The following is a 17204-nucleotide window of genomic DNA, read 5'->3' as shown; positions in this document are numbered from 1 at the left end:
TGCCTACAGCCTACAGTGGTGTACAGATCTATGAGAGTGAAACCCAACAAAGCCATGGAGTATTACTGCCTACAGCCTACAGTGGTGTACAGATCTATGAGAGTGAATCCAACAAAGCCCTGGAGTATTACTGCCTACTGCCTACTTTCGTGTACAGATCTATGAGAGTGAAACCTAACAAAGCCCTGGAGTATTACTGCCTACTGCCTACAGTAGTGTACAGATCTATGAGAGTGAAACCCAACAAAGCCATGGAGTATTACTGCCTACTGCCTACAGTGGTGTACAGATCTATGAGAGTGAAACCCAACAAAGCCATGGAGTATTACTGCCTACTGCCTACAGTGATGTACAGATCTATGAGAGTGAAACCCAACAAAGCCATGGAGTATTACTGCCTACTGCCTACTTTAGTGTTCAGATCTATGAGAGTGAAACCCAACAAAGCCATGGAGTATTACTGCCTACTGCCTACAGTGGTGTACAGATCTATGAGAGTGAAACCCAACAAAGCCATGGAGTATTACTGCCTACTGCATACTTTAGTATACAGATCTATGAGAGTGAAACACAACAAAGCCATGGAGTATAACTGCCTACTGACTACTTTAGTGTTCAGATCTATGAGAGTGAAACCCAACAAAGCCATGGAATATTACTGCCTACAGCCTACAGTGACGTACAGATCTATGAGAGTGAAACCCAACAAAGCCATGGAGTATTACTGCCTACAGCCTACAGTGGTGTACAGATCTATGAGAGTGAAACCCAACAAAGCCATGGAGTATTACTGCCTACAGCCTACAGTGGTGTACAGATCTATGAGAGTGAAACCCAACAAAGCCATGGAGTATTACTGCCTACAGCCTACAGTGATGTACAGATCTATGAGAGTGAAATTCAACAAAGCCATGGAGTATTACTGCCTACTGCCTACTGTAGTGTGCAGATCTATGAGAGTGAATCCAACAAAGCCCTGGAGTATTACTGCCTACTGCCTACTTTAGTATTACAGATCTATGAGAGTGAAACCTAACAAAGCCCTGGAGTATTACTGCCTACTGCCTACAGTGGTGTACAGATCTATGAGAGTGAAACCCAACAAAGCCATGGAGTATTACTGCCTACTGCCTACAGTGGTGTACAGATCAATGAGAGTGAAACCTAACAAAGCCACGGAGTATTACTGCCTACTGCCTACTTTAGTGTTCAGATCTATGAGAGTGAAACCCAACAAAGCCATGGAGTATTACTGCCTACTGCCTACAGTGGTGTACAGATCTATGAGAGAGAAACCTAACAAAGCCATGGAGTATTACTGCCTACTGCCTACAGTGGTGTACAGATCTATGAGAGTGAAACCCAACAAAGCCATGGAGTATTACTGCCTACTGCCTACAGTGGTGTACAGATCTATGAGAGTGAAACCTAACAAAGCCATGGAGTATTACTGCCTACTGCCTACTTTAGTGTTCAGATCTATGAGAGTGAAACCCAACAAAGCCATGGAGTATTACTGCCTACTGCCTACTGTGGTGTACAGATCTATGAGAGTGAAACCCAACAAAGCCATGGAGTATTACTGCCTACTGCATACTTTAGTGTACAGATCTATGAGAGTGAAACCCAACAAAGCCATGGAGTATAACTGCCTAATGCCTACTTTAGTGTTCAGATCTATGAGAGTGAAACCCAACAAAGCCATGGAGTATTACTGCCTACAGCCTACAGTGGTGTACAGATCTATGAGAGTGAAACCCAACAAAGCCATGGAGTATTACTGCCTACAGCCTACAGTGATGTACAGATCTATGAGAGTGAAACCCAACAAAGCCATGGAGTATTACTGCCTTCTGCCTACAGTGATGTACAGATCTATGAGAGTGAAACCCAACAAAGCCATGGAGTATTACTGCCTTCTGCCTACAGTAGTGTACAGATCTATGAGAGTGAAACCTAACAAAGCCATGGAGTATTACTGCCTTCTGCCTACAGTAGTGTACAGATCTATGAGAGTGAAACCCAACAAAGCCATGGAGTATTACTGCCTACAGCCTACAGTGGTGTACAGATCTATGAGAGTGAAACCCAACAAAGCCATGGAGTATTACTGCCTACTGCCTACTGTAGTGTGCAGATCTATGAGAGTGAAACCCAACAAAGCCATGGAGTATTACTGCCTACAGCGTACAGTAGTGTACAGATCTATGAGAGTGAAACCCAACAAAGCCATGGAGTATTACTGCCTACAGCCTACAGTGATGTACAGATCTATGAGAGTGAAACCCAACAAAGCCATGGAGTATTACTGCCTTCTGCCTACAGTAGTGTACAGATCTATGAGAGTGAAACCCAACAAAGCAGTGGAGTATTACTGCCTACTGCCTACTGTAGTGTGCAGATCTATGAGAGGGAAACCCAACAAAGACATGGAGTATTACTGCCTACAGCCTACAGTAGTGTTCAGATCTATGAGAGTGAAACCCAGCAATGCACCAGTATTTCCTGTGTGAGGAGGATTGATAGGTTGACCCCGGGCCGAGTGTCCGGGTATTAAATGATAATCTGATGGGTTTGGGACTGTAATGACCTGATGGTAAATCAAGTGCGGATCAGCCCTCTGATGTACAGTAGTTAGAGTGAGTGGAGGGAATGGCTGCTCCTCTTTATCTCCCGACACGGTTCAGCGCACGCTCATCTTCATAGCGTCCTTCACTGGAGGTGCTGTTATGTTTCATGGCATTGGGAGTTTAGGATGTGCCATTCTTAACTTCTAGGCTTTCCCTTTTTGAGGAGTTCTGGACTGTGTCTTTCTCAGAATGAAATACTCTTTTCAGATTTGTAAGAAAGTTTTCCTCTATCTCTAAATGTCATCTTGATGGCTTGTCCAAGCTTTCAAAGGGCAACTTAGGAGGTCACATTGGGGGGGGGGGGCATTTGGGGGAGAAAATTGTCTGTGGTCGGTGTAATGGCGAGTCTTGTTGCTGCTCCACATGGATACAGTGGTGGTTGTGACAATGTCAGGCCTCCCTTTCACAAATCACGTTATAATGGGAGCCAAGTCATTTTACTAAAGTTGAGTTTATTGACAAGTGAACAAACCCCTTCAAACTATCTTTGATCCAAATCTGTGACAGTGACTCTACATTTGCCAAACTAGAGCGGACATGTTGGATACTTACATCATCAGTGAGAGACTACAAGTAGTTAATGTCATGTGACCCTGGTCTGTCTGGTGTAATGTCATGTGACCCTGGTCTGTCTGGTGTAATGTCATGTGACCCTGGTCTGTCTGGTGTAATGTCATGTGACCCTGGACTGTCTGGTGTAATGTCATGTGACCCTGGTCTGTCTGGTGTCGTCACAGTGCCATGTAGTTATCTGTGCTGACCTACAGCATCCTACCTACCTTACCAACACCTAGTGGTGAGACCTACAGCATCCTACCTACCTTACCAACACCTTGTAGTGAGACCTACAGCATCCTACCTACCTTACCAACACCTTGTGGTGAGACTCACAGTGCCATGTAGTTATCTGTGCTGACCTACAGCATCCTACCTACCTTACCAACACCTTGTAGTGAGACCGAGCTTACACACCCAACACCTTGTAGTGAGACCGAGCTTACACACCCAACACCTTGTAGTGAGACCGAGCTTACACACCCAACACCTTGTGGTGAGACTCACAGTGCCATGTAGTTATCTGTGTAGTAGTACACCTTGTAGTGAGACTGGGCTTACACACCAACACCTTGTAGTGAGACTGGGCTTACACACTAACACATTGTAGTGAGACTGGGCTTACACACCAACACCTTGTAGTGAGACTGGGCTTACACACCAACACATTGTAGTGAGACTAGGCTTACACACCAACACCTTGTAGTGAGACTGGGCTTACACACCAACACATTGTAGTGAGACTGGGCTTACACACCAACACCTTGTAGTGAGACTGGGCTTACACACCAACACATTGTAGTGAGACTGGGCTTACACACCAACACCTTGTAGTGAGACTGGGCTTACACACCAACACATTGTAGTGAGACCGAGCTTACACACCAACACATTGTAGTGAGACTGGGCTTACACACCAACACCTTGTAGTGAGACTGGGCTTACACACCAACACCTTGTAGTGAGACCGAGCTTACACACCCAACACCTTGTAGTGAGACCGAGCTTACACACCCAACACCTTGTAGTGAGACCGAGCTTACACACCCAACACCTTGTGGTGAGACTCACAGTGCCATGTAGTTATCTGTGTAGTAGTACACCTTGTAGTGAGACTGGGCTTACACACCAACACCTTGTAGTGAGACTGGGCTTACACACTAACACATTGTAGTGAGACTGGGCTTACACACCAACACCTTGTAGTGAGACTGGGCTTACACACTAACACATTGTAGTGAGACTAGGCTTACACACCAACACCTTGTAGTGAGACTGGGCTTACACACCAACACATTGTAGTGAGACTGGGCTTACACACCAACACCTTGTAGTGAGACTGGGCTTACACACCAACACATTGTAGTGAGACTGGGCTTACACACCAACACCTTGTAGTGAGACTGGGCTTACACACCAACACATTGTAGTGAGACCGAGCTTACACACCAACACATTGTAGTGAGACTGGGCTTACACACCAACACCTTGTAGTGAGACTGGGCTTACACACCAACACCTTATAGTGAGACTTGGCTTACACACCAACACCTTGTAGTGAGACTGGGCTTACACACCAACACCTTGTAGTGAGACTGGGCTTACACACCAACACCTTGTAGTGAGACTGGGCTTACACACCAACACATTGTAGTGAGACTAGGCTTACACTTCAACATCTTGTTGTGAGACTTGGCTTACACACCAACACCTTGTAGTGAGACTGGGCTTACACACCAACACCTTGTAGTGAGACTGGGCTTACACACCAACACCTTGTAGTGAGACTGGGCTTACACACCAACACATTGTAGTGAGACTAGGCTTACACTTCAACATCTTGTTGTGAGACTTGGCTTACACACCAACACCTTGTAGTGAGACTGGGCTTACACACCAACACCTTGTAGTGAGACTGGGCTTACACACCAACACCTTGTAGTGAGACCGAGCTTACACACCAACACCTTGTTGTGAGACTTGGCTTACACACCAACACCTTGTAGTGAGACTGGGCTTACACACCAACACCTTGTAGTGAGACTGGGCTTACACACCAACACATTGTAGTGAGACTAGGCTTACACATCAACACCTTGTTGTGAGACTTGGCTTACACACCCAACACCTTGTAGTGAGACTTGGCTTACACACCAACACCTTGTAGTGAGACTGGGCTTACACACCAACACCTTGTTGTGAGACTTGGCTTACACACCAACACATTGTAGTAAGGCTGGGCTTACACACCAACACCTTGTAGTGAGACTGGGCTTACACACCAACACATTGTAGTGAGGCTGGGCTTACACACCAACACCTTGTAGTGAGACCGAGCTTACACACCAACACCTTGTAGTGAGACCGAGCTTACACACCAACACCTTGTAGTGAGACCAGGCTTACACACCAACACATTGTAGTGAGGCTGGGCTTACACACCAACACCTTGTAGTGAGACTTGGCTTACACCCCAACACCTTGTGGTGAGACCGAGCTCACACACCAACACCTTGTAGTGAGACCGAGCGTACACACCAACACCTTTAGTTAGGCTGGCTGCTTCTGTGATTAAGTTGAACATGGATTTCTAACCTCTCAACTTTATTTCCAGGTGGACAAACGCCATCCCCCGAATGTTCCAGAGCGGGCGCCGGAAACCAGACTGTCCACATTCTCCCCTCGGGTGAGTCATAGTCCAGACAGACAGACACATTACAGAAACACAAAGACATATGCACACAGACAGACAGACACATTACAGAAACACAAAGACACATGCACACAGACAGACAGACACATACAGTGACCCAGAGACGCCTGCACACAGACAGACATTTTCATGTTGATATGAAGATAAGTGCAAATGTAAAACATCAATGCTAAAGACTTGATTTTGTGAGGAAACAGATTCAGTTGAGTATAAAAGGCAAAAAAGCAATGAAATTTATATGACACCTTTCAGACACCTAGAGAATAAAAGAGTTTCATAGTAAACAGTCAGGTCAAGGTGTTCTTGTCGAGTACTGTATTAACAATACAGACACCAAAGGTCAAGATGTTCTTGTAGAGTATTGTATTAAACAATGCAGACACCAAAGGTCAAGGCGTTCTTGTAGAGTACTGTAGAGTCTCATTCAGAGCAGATGTTATGGAGTGTTACGTGGTATGCACTCTTGTGACAAGAGTTGCTTCCCTTGGTGTATGTCAGCCATGCAAGTTCTAATAAACGTTGATGCTTTAACCTGAGTTGGCTATGGCTATCCAGACATGTGTACAGCATACACAGCACGTAACATGGTGGCAGCAGGTGACTTTCTCACTCCTCTATGATACCACGACCTATTTCTGTCAGTTTTATGTCTGAAATGTTATAATTGAAGCCGAGGTGTTTCAGAGCACGTGCGTTCGTCTGCTATCATTCAAATGTCTCAGCAGTGATGTCACTCGCTGAAATGAATGAACACTTGAATCTGTTAGCTTAATTTGACCTGATAAGTGATATTCTGCACACTCGAGAGATTCCTGTCTGCATTTGTCATGTCAACTAGCTACAAGTGTGTATTGTCTTTGAAGATAGTCTAGCCTTGCTTCAAGTCTTCAAATATGGCCGACAATCCTCCTCAAGCTCAACGGCCTGTTGGTGGTATAAAACCTCCATCACCCCTTGTTATTGAATCCAACATTGCTGAAAATTGGAAATCATTCAAACAGAAATGGACCAATTATTCTATACTTGTGAACCTGCCAGGATATGGAAGGGAATATCAAGTAGCTTTGCTCCTAAACACACTTGGTGATGAAGCCTTAAAAGTTTTCAATGGATTCTATTTTCAAACACCAGAGACTGAGAGAACTGTCAAAGAAATTCTAGACAAATTCGAAGCATTTACTATTGGTGAAGTTAATGAGACATATGAGAGATACGTCTTCAATCTCAGAAAACAGAAGGAAGGAGAGACATTTGAAAATTTCTTAGGATCAATCCGTTCTCTTGTGAAAACCTGCAACTATTGTCAGTATTGTATCTCTTCAATAATAAGAGATAGACTCATCCTTGGAGTAAGAGATCCCGACACTCAGCAAGCACTGCTCAAAGAGAGGGACCTCACTCTAGAAAGATGTATCGACATCTGTAAAGCCACTGAAAATGCGTCAGTTCAGTCAAAGTTGATCAGACCTGAACCTATCAATAGAGTTGCAATAGACTCTTTGAGATCAAGGCAAAAGAAGCCTCTTCGTTCAAGTCAAAAGATGAATTCTCCATCGAGAAGTCAGAGACCTCAATCTCAGCATGAAAGAGACTGTAAATTCTGTGGTTATTCTCATATCATGGCTCGTAAAAGTTGTCCTGCATGGGGAAAAAAGTGCACGAAGTGTCACCAGCTGAATCATTTTGCACCAAAGTGTCCCAGTAAGAAGCACTACAGCAAAGTCAACATTGTTGAGCTTCCAGATGAAGATTGGATAAATTCTGTGCATGAAGATTCAAACACGGACAAGCCTGCTAAATGTAGAATGACTGTGGAGGGAGGAGATGTCGTCTTCACTATTGATCCTGGTGCTGCTGTTAATATCATTCCGTCTTCTATTGTCCAGGACAAGTTGAAGAGTCTGAAACCTACAACTAAAAAGTTGAAGATGTGGAAAGAGACTGACGTCACTCCTCTTGGTTGCCTAAACATTCTTGTTCAGAATCCTGCTAACAAGAAAAAGTATTCTGTTGAATTTGTTGTCGTGAAAGAGAACTTTGCACCTCTCCTAGGTGTCAAAACTGTTACACTCATGAACTTAGTCACAATTCATGAGAAGAATATTGAGCGTGTTGCCAATATTGAAGTTACTGAAAAGTTCAGTGATGTGCTGGATGGTAAACTTGGTACTTTTAGTGGTGTTGTTCATCTGTCAGTTGATAGTGCGGTGAAATCCAGTTGTGATGCCAAACCGTCGTGTTCCTGTTGCACTGCGCTCAAAGTTGAACACTGAGTTAGACAGACTGGAGAAGTTAGGTGTGATTGCGCCTGTCAGTGAGCCAACCCCCTGGGTAAACCAAATCGCAATTACGCAAAAGAAATCAGGTGAACTTCGAATTTGTTTGGATCCGCAAGAACTAAACAAAGCCCTTTGTAGAGAGCATTACACTCTGCCTGTGCTTGAAGATACCCTAAATGAGCTAGGGAAGTCTAGAGTTTTCTCCAAAGCTGACTTATCATCTGGATACTGGCATGTCCAACTCGATGAGGAGTCAAGTCTTCTTACGACCTTTCAAACTTGTTTTGGTCGTTATCGATTTCTCAGGTTGCCATTTGGACTTTCTGTGTCGTCAGAAATCTTCCAAAAGAAGTTGATTCAAGCCCTTGATGGACTACCAGGTGTCGTCTGTATTGCTGACGATGTGCTGATTCATGGTCGGAACCTAGAAGAACATGATGCTCATCTTGAAGCATTTCTAGCAAGATGTCGCGAGAGCCATATCAAGCTGAACCCATCAAAACTTGAACTGCGATTGAGTGAAATCACCTTCATGGGACATTTGATAACCAAAGATGGTTTGAAGTCTGACCCCGAAAAGGTCCGAGCAATTCAAAACATGGTTCCACCAACAAATCTTGAAGAACTTCGACGTTACCTTGGTCTTGTGAACTACTTGTTCAAGTTCTTGCCAAACTTAACTGATGTGCTAGCTCCTCTGCGTAACCTTGTAAGAAAGGATGTTGCCTGGACATGGTCCAGTTCTCAACAGGAATCCTTCCAAAAGGTGAAGGACATGGTTACCAAGGCACCTGTATTGTCATATTATGATCCAGAGAAAGAGCTGACAGTTGAGAATGATGCGTGTGAACATGGCATTGGCTCAGTACTAATGCAGGAGGGAAAGCCTGTCGCTTATGCCAGTCGCTCGCTAACTGACACTGAGCAAAGATTTGCTCAGATAGAAAAGGAAATGCTCGCCGTGACCTTTGGTCTTGAGAAATTCCACCATTACACATATGGTAGAAGTGTAACTGTGATAACTGATCACAAGCCACTAGTGTCTATCGTCAAGAAGCCCTTGTCTAGAGCTCCCAATAGACTGCAGTCATTACTACTGAGGACCCAGCGATATGTGTTCGATCTTCAGTATCTACCTGGAACAGCTATTCCTATTGCTGATACACTTTCCAGAGCGCCATTGCCTGACAAACCTTCCTCTGAAACTGTGTATGTGAATAATGTCTATCATCTCCCGATCAAGGACAAGCTAATGAATGACATTAGAGTTGCAACTGCATCTGATGAAACCCTCACCAAGTTGAAATCAACTATAATGGAAGGATGGCCAACACATTAGGAGAATCTGTCCTCTGAGCTTACTCCTTACTTCAGTTACAGAGACGAACTCACCATTCAAGATGGGATAATTCTTCGTGGACCTAGAGTTGTCATCCCACTTGCATTGAGAGATGAGATCAAGAGAAAACTTCATGTTGGTCACATGTGGATAAACTCTTGTCTACGCCGTGCAAAGACACTTGTGTTCTGGCCCTTGATGTCAAGTGACATAAGACAGTATATCGAGTCATGTGATATTTGTGCTCGTTTCAGTGATAAGCAATCACCAGAACCTCTGATTATGCATGAGATTCCTGATCATCCCTGGGAAAAGGTGGGAACTGATATTTTCACCATTGAAGGTAGGAATTACCTTGTGACTACTGACTACTACAGCAATTTCTTTGAAATTGACTTTCTGCCTGAAACCACTTCTGATGTTGTGGTTAACAAGTTGAAGCACCACTTTGCTCGTCATGGTATACCTAAAGTCGTCATCAGTGACGGAGGATACCAGTGAGAAGTTCAAGAAGTTCAGTCAGTCTTGGGGTTTCTCTCATGAAACTTCCAGCCCTGTTAACAGTAAAGCTAATGGTGCTGCCGAAGCTGCCGTTAAAGTAGCTAAAAGGATGATGAAGAAATGTCTAGCTGCTAAAGAGGATCCTTACCTGGGATTGTTGAATGTGAGAAATACACCGACTGAAGGCGTACAAACAAGTCCAGCCCAAAGACTATTTGGTCGCCGAACACGTACTCAGGTTCCTTGTACGTTAAAGACTATTCAACATGATTCTGGTCCGGATGACAAGCAACAACTTGAAGACAAAAGGATGCTTGTAGTTGAGAGACATAACCGGAAGTACTCTGGAAGACCTCTCAAACCCTTACAGGTTAGTGATACTGTCAGAATGCAACCCATTCAAACCGGCAGGAAGGAATGGAATGAAGCTACTGCGACAGATGAGATCAAGCCAAGAACCTACTCTGTGAGATCTGATAATGGTCACTGTTTCAAACGGAATAGACAACAACTTCGTCTTGCCAGAAAGTCTAGAGTTGAGGATGATGTTAATCTTGAGATTCCAACATTCCCAAACTGCCAATCGCCAAGAAGATCTAGAGATGATGAACTTATCCAGGATAAGCAATGTGTTCAGTCTAGTGCTAACCTCTCTAATACTCAGACTGATTCTGTCATTCCAACAAGAGATGTTCCAAAGAATACCTCATCTCCAAAATCTGACATGTTCAAGACAAAGTCTGGGAGAGTAGTTAAGCCAGTTAAACGGCTTGATTTGTAATTCTTGGATGTGTTCTTTAACAGTTTTCCAAAGACTGGAATAATAATGTGTTTCTGATGTTGTTTAGTTAAAACTAATAATTTTGTCATTGCAAGTTGACAGCGAACTTTAATTCAGGAATTATGGGAAAGTTATAGTGAACCGCATACTGTATCCCAGTATATGGACCGACTCGGTAATGTCACTCATTTCTTGGATTAATGTACCTGTAGTTAAAGGTTTAATTACTTTATTTGTTTTCCTCAAAGGAAGGGAGATGTTACGTGGTATGCACTCTTGTGACAAGAGTTGCTTCCCTTGGTGTATGTCAGCCATGCAAGTTCTAATAAACGTTGATGCTTTAACCTGAGTTGGCTATGGCTATCCAGACATGTGTACAGCATACACAGCACGTAACAGAGTGTTTGTCATGTGGAGGTCTTGTGGAGTTCATGTCTTGTGGTGTGTTTGTGTTGTAGAGTGGAGGTCTTGTTGAGTTTAGCTTGTGTGGCGTTCATGTCTTGTGGTGTGTTTGTCATGTGGAGGTCTTATGGAGTTTAGCTTGTGTGGAGTTCATGTCTTGTGGTGTGTTTGTGTTGTAGAGTGGAGGTCTTGTGGAGTTTAGCTTGTGTGGCGTTCATGTCTTGTGGTGTGTTTGTCATGTGGAGGTCTTATGGAGTTTAGCTTGTGTGGAGTTCATGTCTTGTGGTGTGTTTGTGTTGTAGAGTGGAGGTCTTGTGGAGTTTAGCTTGTGTGGCGTTCATGTCTTGTGGTGTGTTTGTCATGTGGAGGTCTTGTGGAGTTTAGCTTGTGTGGAGTTCATGTCTTGTGGTGTGTTTGTGTTGTAGAGTGGAGGTCTTGTGGAGTTTAGCTTGTGTGGCGTTCATGTCTTGTGGTGTGTTTGTCATGTGGAGGTCTTGTGGAGTTTAGCTTGTGTGGAGTTCATGTCTTGAGGTGTGTTTGTGTTGTAGAGTGGAGGTCTTGTAGAGTTTAGCTTGTGTGGCGTTCATGTCTTGTGGTGTGTTTGTCATGTGGAGGTCTTGTGGAGTTTAGCTTGTGTGGAGTTCATGTCTTGTGGTGTGTTTGTGTTGTAGAGTGGAGGTCTTGTGAGGTCTCATTGTGTGTTGCTCGTGTTTGTTTGTGATGTGACCTGACATCTACACTGTATCTACATGTCTGCACTAGCGCCTCTTTGAGGGCACCAGGAGGTGAATGAACTCGGCTGTGCATGGAGTCTGTCAGATCCTGCACCATCAGTATTGATCTGAGACTGAAGCTGCTGGAGTCACATGATTCTGTCACATGACCATCAAGACAGGGATAGTTCAGAGATAGTGCTTGTGTGTTGTGGATGTCAGACCTAGGAATCTGGTATTCACCGTTAGGCTGCATGTCACAACAATAGTTGCATGCCTATATTCAGGACAGAATCACAAACTTTACAAATAGTTGAAAGTTACTGTTACTTATGTAGGTATGGCTCATTGAAAGTTACTATTACTTATGTAAGTATGGTTCATTGAAAGTTACTGTTACTTATGTAAGTATGGCTCATTGAAAGTTACTGTTACTTATGTAAGTATGGCTCATTGAAAGTTACCGTTACTTATGTAAGTATGGCTCATTGAAAGTTACCGTTACTTATGTAAGTATGGCTCATTGAAAGTTACCGTTACTTATGTAAGTATGGCTCATTGAAAGTTACTGTTACTTATGTAAGTATGGCTCATTGAAAGTTACTGTTACTTATGTAAGTATGGCTCATTGAAAGTTACCGTTACTTATGTAAGTATGGCTCATTGAAAGTTACCGTTACTTATGTAAGTATGGCTCATTGAAAGTTACCGTTACTTATGTAAGTATGGCTCATTGAAAGTTACCGTTACTTATGTAAGTATGGCTCATTGAAAGTTACCGTTACTTATGTAAGTATGGCTCATTGAAAGTTACCGTTACTTATGTAAGTACGGCTCATTGAAAGTTACCGTTACTTATGTAAGTATGGCGCATTGAAAGTTACCGTTACTGATTTAAGTATGGCTCATTGAAAGTCACTGTTACTGATGTAAGTATGGCTCATTGAAAGTTACCGTTACTTATGTAAGTATGGCTCATTGAAAGTTACCGTTACTTATGTAAGTATGGCTCATTGAAAGTTACTATTACTTATGTAAGTATGGCTCATTGAAAGTTAGTGTTACTTATGTAAGTATGGCTCATTGAAAGTTACCGTTACTTATGTAAGTATGGCTCATTGAAAGTTACCGTTACTTATGTAAGTATGGCTCATTGAAAGTTACCGTTACTTATGTAAGTATGGCTCATTGAAAGTTACTGTTACTTATGTAAGTATGGCTCATTGAAAGTTACCGTTACTTATGTAAGTATGGCTCATTCCAAGTTACCGTTACTTATGTAAGTATGGCTCATTGAAAGTTACCGTTACTTATGTAAGTATGGCTCATTGAAAGTTACTATTACTTATGTAAGTATGGCTCATTGAAAGTTACCGTTACTTATGTAAGTATGGCTCATTGAAAGTTAGTGTTACTTATGTAAGTATGGCTCATTGAAAGTTACTGTTACTTATGTAAGTATGGCTCATTGAAAGTTACTGTTACTGATGTAAGTATGGCTCATTGAAAGTTACTGTTACTGATGTAAGTATGGCTCATTGAAAGTTACTGTTACTTATGTAAGTATGGCTCATTGAAAATGGCGGTGGTTTAGACGTCAGTGCAATAGCTCAGGTCATGTTCAAAAACATAATGGTGGCACTGTGGCCGTATGAAAAAACTATTGAAAATATGATCAACCGCGATAATATACTGAAGTTTGTATATATCAAGCCAAAACCTGGATTTGGAGAGAATTTATCATTAAAAGATAACATTATATTTAGTGCGGGAATTTGCATTCAAAGCATTGGCTACACTCCTACTACAAAACGACACATACAGTTTAGAAAGCGTTGCTGCAAAGTTGTTTGGACAGAAATATAAAGTATGTTGGTTCCATCAGAATTGATTTATAAGGCCTATATTGTGTGTGACACAGTTATTATAGTGAAACCATGAATCATATCCCCATGTATTGAACGTAACATCAAATGGTAAACTTATCCTTCAACAAAAGTTCAAATAAAAGATGCTCAGAAACAAAGTTCATATAATGAGCTTCAGTTAAGTTCAGGCACCGTTCTTGTAATGGGCATCGGTTTAGTTCAGACACAGTCCTTGTAATGGGCGTCAGTTTAGTTCAGACACAGTTCTTGTAATGGGCTTCAGTTCAGTTCAGAGACAGTCCTTGTAATGGGTGTCGGTTTAGTTCAGACAGTTCTCGTATCGGGCGTCGGTTTAGTTTAGACACAGTTCTTGTAATGGGCTTCAGTTCAGTTCAGAGACAGTCCTTGTAATGGGTGTCGGTTTAGTTCAGACAGTTCTCGTATCGGGCGTCGGTTTAGTTTAGACACAGTTCTTGTAATGGGCTTTCTTGAAACTTTCTGTCTTCAGAAGAGAATGCAAGAGTATGATTCCGCCACAACGTAAAACACATCTGTGATGTCATTCTATTGTTTGAACCCTCCATTATTTTTCAGGACTGGAGAGTTGTTTGTAATTTCATTTTTTTCCGGAAACATGTGTTGCCAGTGGGGTTCGAACCTGCATTGTTTTATTTGAGGACGTGTAATTTACAACCTCAGCTGTGGCGGCACATGATGGTATGGTATGAAATGAACTCTTAAATATTTTCATAATTTTGTATAATGCTTAAAAGCTCAAAATAATATATATATATTTTGTGTTAGAGCATGTTACCTACATCAATGTTCCTATTTATAGCAATTTAATAAACCTTTGACAAGAAAACAAAAAAATCAGGTAATATGTATAATATCCTTGTTTGGGGCTCTATATTTCCTATTATTCACGTAAGCATGTATTGGCAATGTGCAAGCAATTGATATATACTGTCCTATTATGTGGACCCCAACGAAATTATGAAGAGCTGTGTACCATGCATTGTAAATGTCAGCTCACGACGGAGCTTGGTGCACGTGCAACAGTGGCAGAGAACGCGTTCCTCGTGCATCATGCAAGGGCGACACACACAGTATAAATACAGTCTACAAAGAGTTCTAGTTTATTTTCAAAGTGTAAAAGTAGGGATGTGTTTTAAGTAGGGGAATATCCTCATAACTCTCAGCCCCTGTGGGCCTCTGCTCCATTATTTTGAAGGAATGGAGGGATACTCAGACATTCCCCTCTACGTCAGGTGTTTTACTCAGCCTTCTGTCAGACCTCTACGTTCAGGGTTACTGGCATACTGTCTGTGTGTCAGTGCATCTGTACATCTGCATGACAACAGCGTTCCATGACAACAGTATTCTCTGTGTGTCTGCAGGGAGGGGGGATGACACCCTGTCTCCATGACAACAGCGTTCTCTGTGTGTCTGCAGGGAGGGGGGCTGACACCCTGTCTCCATGACAACAGCGTTCTCTGTGTGTCTGCAGGGAGGGGGGCTGACACCCTGTCTCCATGACAACAGCGTTATCTGTGTGTCAGCAGGGAGGGGGGCTGACACCCTGTCTCCATGACAACAGCGTTATCTGTGTGTCTGCAGGGAGGGGGGCTGACACCCTGTCTCCATGACAACAGCGTTCTCTGTGTGTCAGCAGGGAGGGGGGCTGACACCCTGCCTCCACGACAACAGCGTTCTCTGTGTGTCTGCAGGGAGGGGGGCTGACACCCTGTCTCCATGACAACAGCGTTCTCTGTGTGTCTGCAGGAAGGGGCGCTGACACCCTGTCTCCATGACAACAGCGTTCTCTGTGTGTCTACAGGGAGGGGGGCTGACACCCTGTCTCCATGACAACAGCGTTCTCTGTGTGTCAGCAGGAAGGGGGGCTGACACCCTGTCTCCATGACAACAGCGTTCTCTGTGTGTCAGCAGGAAGGGGGTCTGACACCCTGTCTCCATGACAACAGCGTTCTCTGTGTGTCAGCAGGGAGGGGGGCTGACACCCTGTCTCCATGACAACAGCGTTCTCTGTGTGTCTGCAGGAAGGGGGGCTGACACCCTGTCTCCATGACAACAGCGTTCTCTGTGTGTCTGCAGGGAGGGGGGCTGACACCCTGTCTCCATGACAACAGCGTTCTCTGTGTGTCTGCAGGGAGGGGGGCTGACAGCCTGTCTCCATGACAACAGCGTTCTCTGTGTGTCTGCAGGGAGGGGGTCTGACACCCTGTCTCCATGACAACAGCGTTCTCTGTGTGTCAGCAGGGAGGGGGGCTGACACCCTGTCTCCATGACAACAGCGTTCTCTGTGTGTCTGCAGGAAGGGGGGCTGACACCCTGTCTCCATGACAACAGCGTTCTCTGTGTGTCTGCAGGGAGGGGGGCTGACACCCTGTCTCCATGACAACAGCGTTCTCTGTGTGTCTGCAGGGAGGGGGGCTGACAGCCTGTCTCCATGACAACAGCGTTCTCTGTGTGTCTGCAGGGAGGGGGGCTGACACCCTGTCTCCATGACAACAGCGTTCTCTGTGCGTCTGCAGGGAGGGGGGCTGACACCCTGTCTCCATGACAACTGTAGTGTCCTCTGTGCGTCTGCAGGGAGGAGGACTGACACCCTGTCTCCATGACAACAGCGTTCTCTGTGCGTCTGCAGGGAGGGGGGCTGACACCCTGTCTCCATGACAACAGTAGTGTCCTCTGTGTGTCTGCAGGGAGGGGGGCTGACACCCTGTCTCCATGACAACAGTAGTGTCCTCTGTGCGTCTGCAGGGAGGGGGACTGACACCCTGTCTCAATGACAACAGTGTCCTCTGTGCTGCAAGCTCTGCCAGGAACTGCTGCAATTGGTATGCGGCCTTTGAAGGTCGGAGTCAAATCAGTTGTGTGTTGGACACGAAAAAATCAATTCACATTCGTAGGTATCTAATAAACACTCTGTCTACAATGTAAATATGTAAGGTACATCTGCACTCTCCGACCGCTAGAAGATGGAAGATTTAGTTAACTGCCATACTCATCGTAGTTACCTCCCCTTGTTTTCAAGTCTCTCTCTGTGTGTTCAATGTTCTGAGGATACGTTTGTATATTTTACTTCATTTTCAGAGCCTACTCTGGATTAGACATGAACAAAATACATATTTCTGACTGAAATTTACTGTCTCATTGATCAAGTATGCTTTTGGTGATATTTTTCTTGTATTATTTAAAAATAAATATTGTTAACATATAATCAAAGTTAAGTTTAGAAAATACACCTGAACTCAATCTTAGAAAATAGTGGTTATACGTGTTGGTTATAAGATTGTGCCCAGTAAACTCACGTGTTGGTTATAAGATTGTGCCCAGTAAACTCACGTGTTGGTTATAAGATTGTGCACAGTAAACTCACGTGTTGGTTATAAGATTGTG

The 17204-nt window shown here is 43.8% G+C and overlaps 1 protein-coding gene across 4 annotated transcripts in view; it reads left to right on the top strand.

Moving 5' to 3' along the window:
• The window catches only part of LOC124124729 (unconventional myosin-XVI-like), a 201040-nt gene that overhangs the window by 129400 nt on the left and 54436 nt on the right, over positions 1-17204 (top strand). For all 4 annotated transcript variants that reach the window (XM_046487972.2, XM_046487973.2, XM_046487971.2 and 1 more), the window contains one exon: positions 5800-5871. In XM_046487972.2, the coding sequence (XP_046343928.1) occupies positions 5800-5871 (72 nt within the window). The remainder of the gene's footprint in view (positions 1-5799; positions 5872-17204) is intronic.

The sequence above is a fragment of the Haliotis rufescens genome, unplaced genomic scaffold (genome assembly GCF_023055435.1).
Source record: "Haliotis rufescens isolate VD_foot unplaced genomic scaffold, xgHalRufe1.0.p SCAF_113, whole genome shotgun sequence".
Lineage (NCBI taxonomy): Eukaryota > Metazoa > Mollusca > Gastropoda > Lepetellida > Haliotidae > Haliotis > Haliotis rufescens.
Note: the sequence above shows the minus strand (reverse complement) of the source record. Positions and strands in the feature narration are given on the sequence as shown.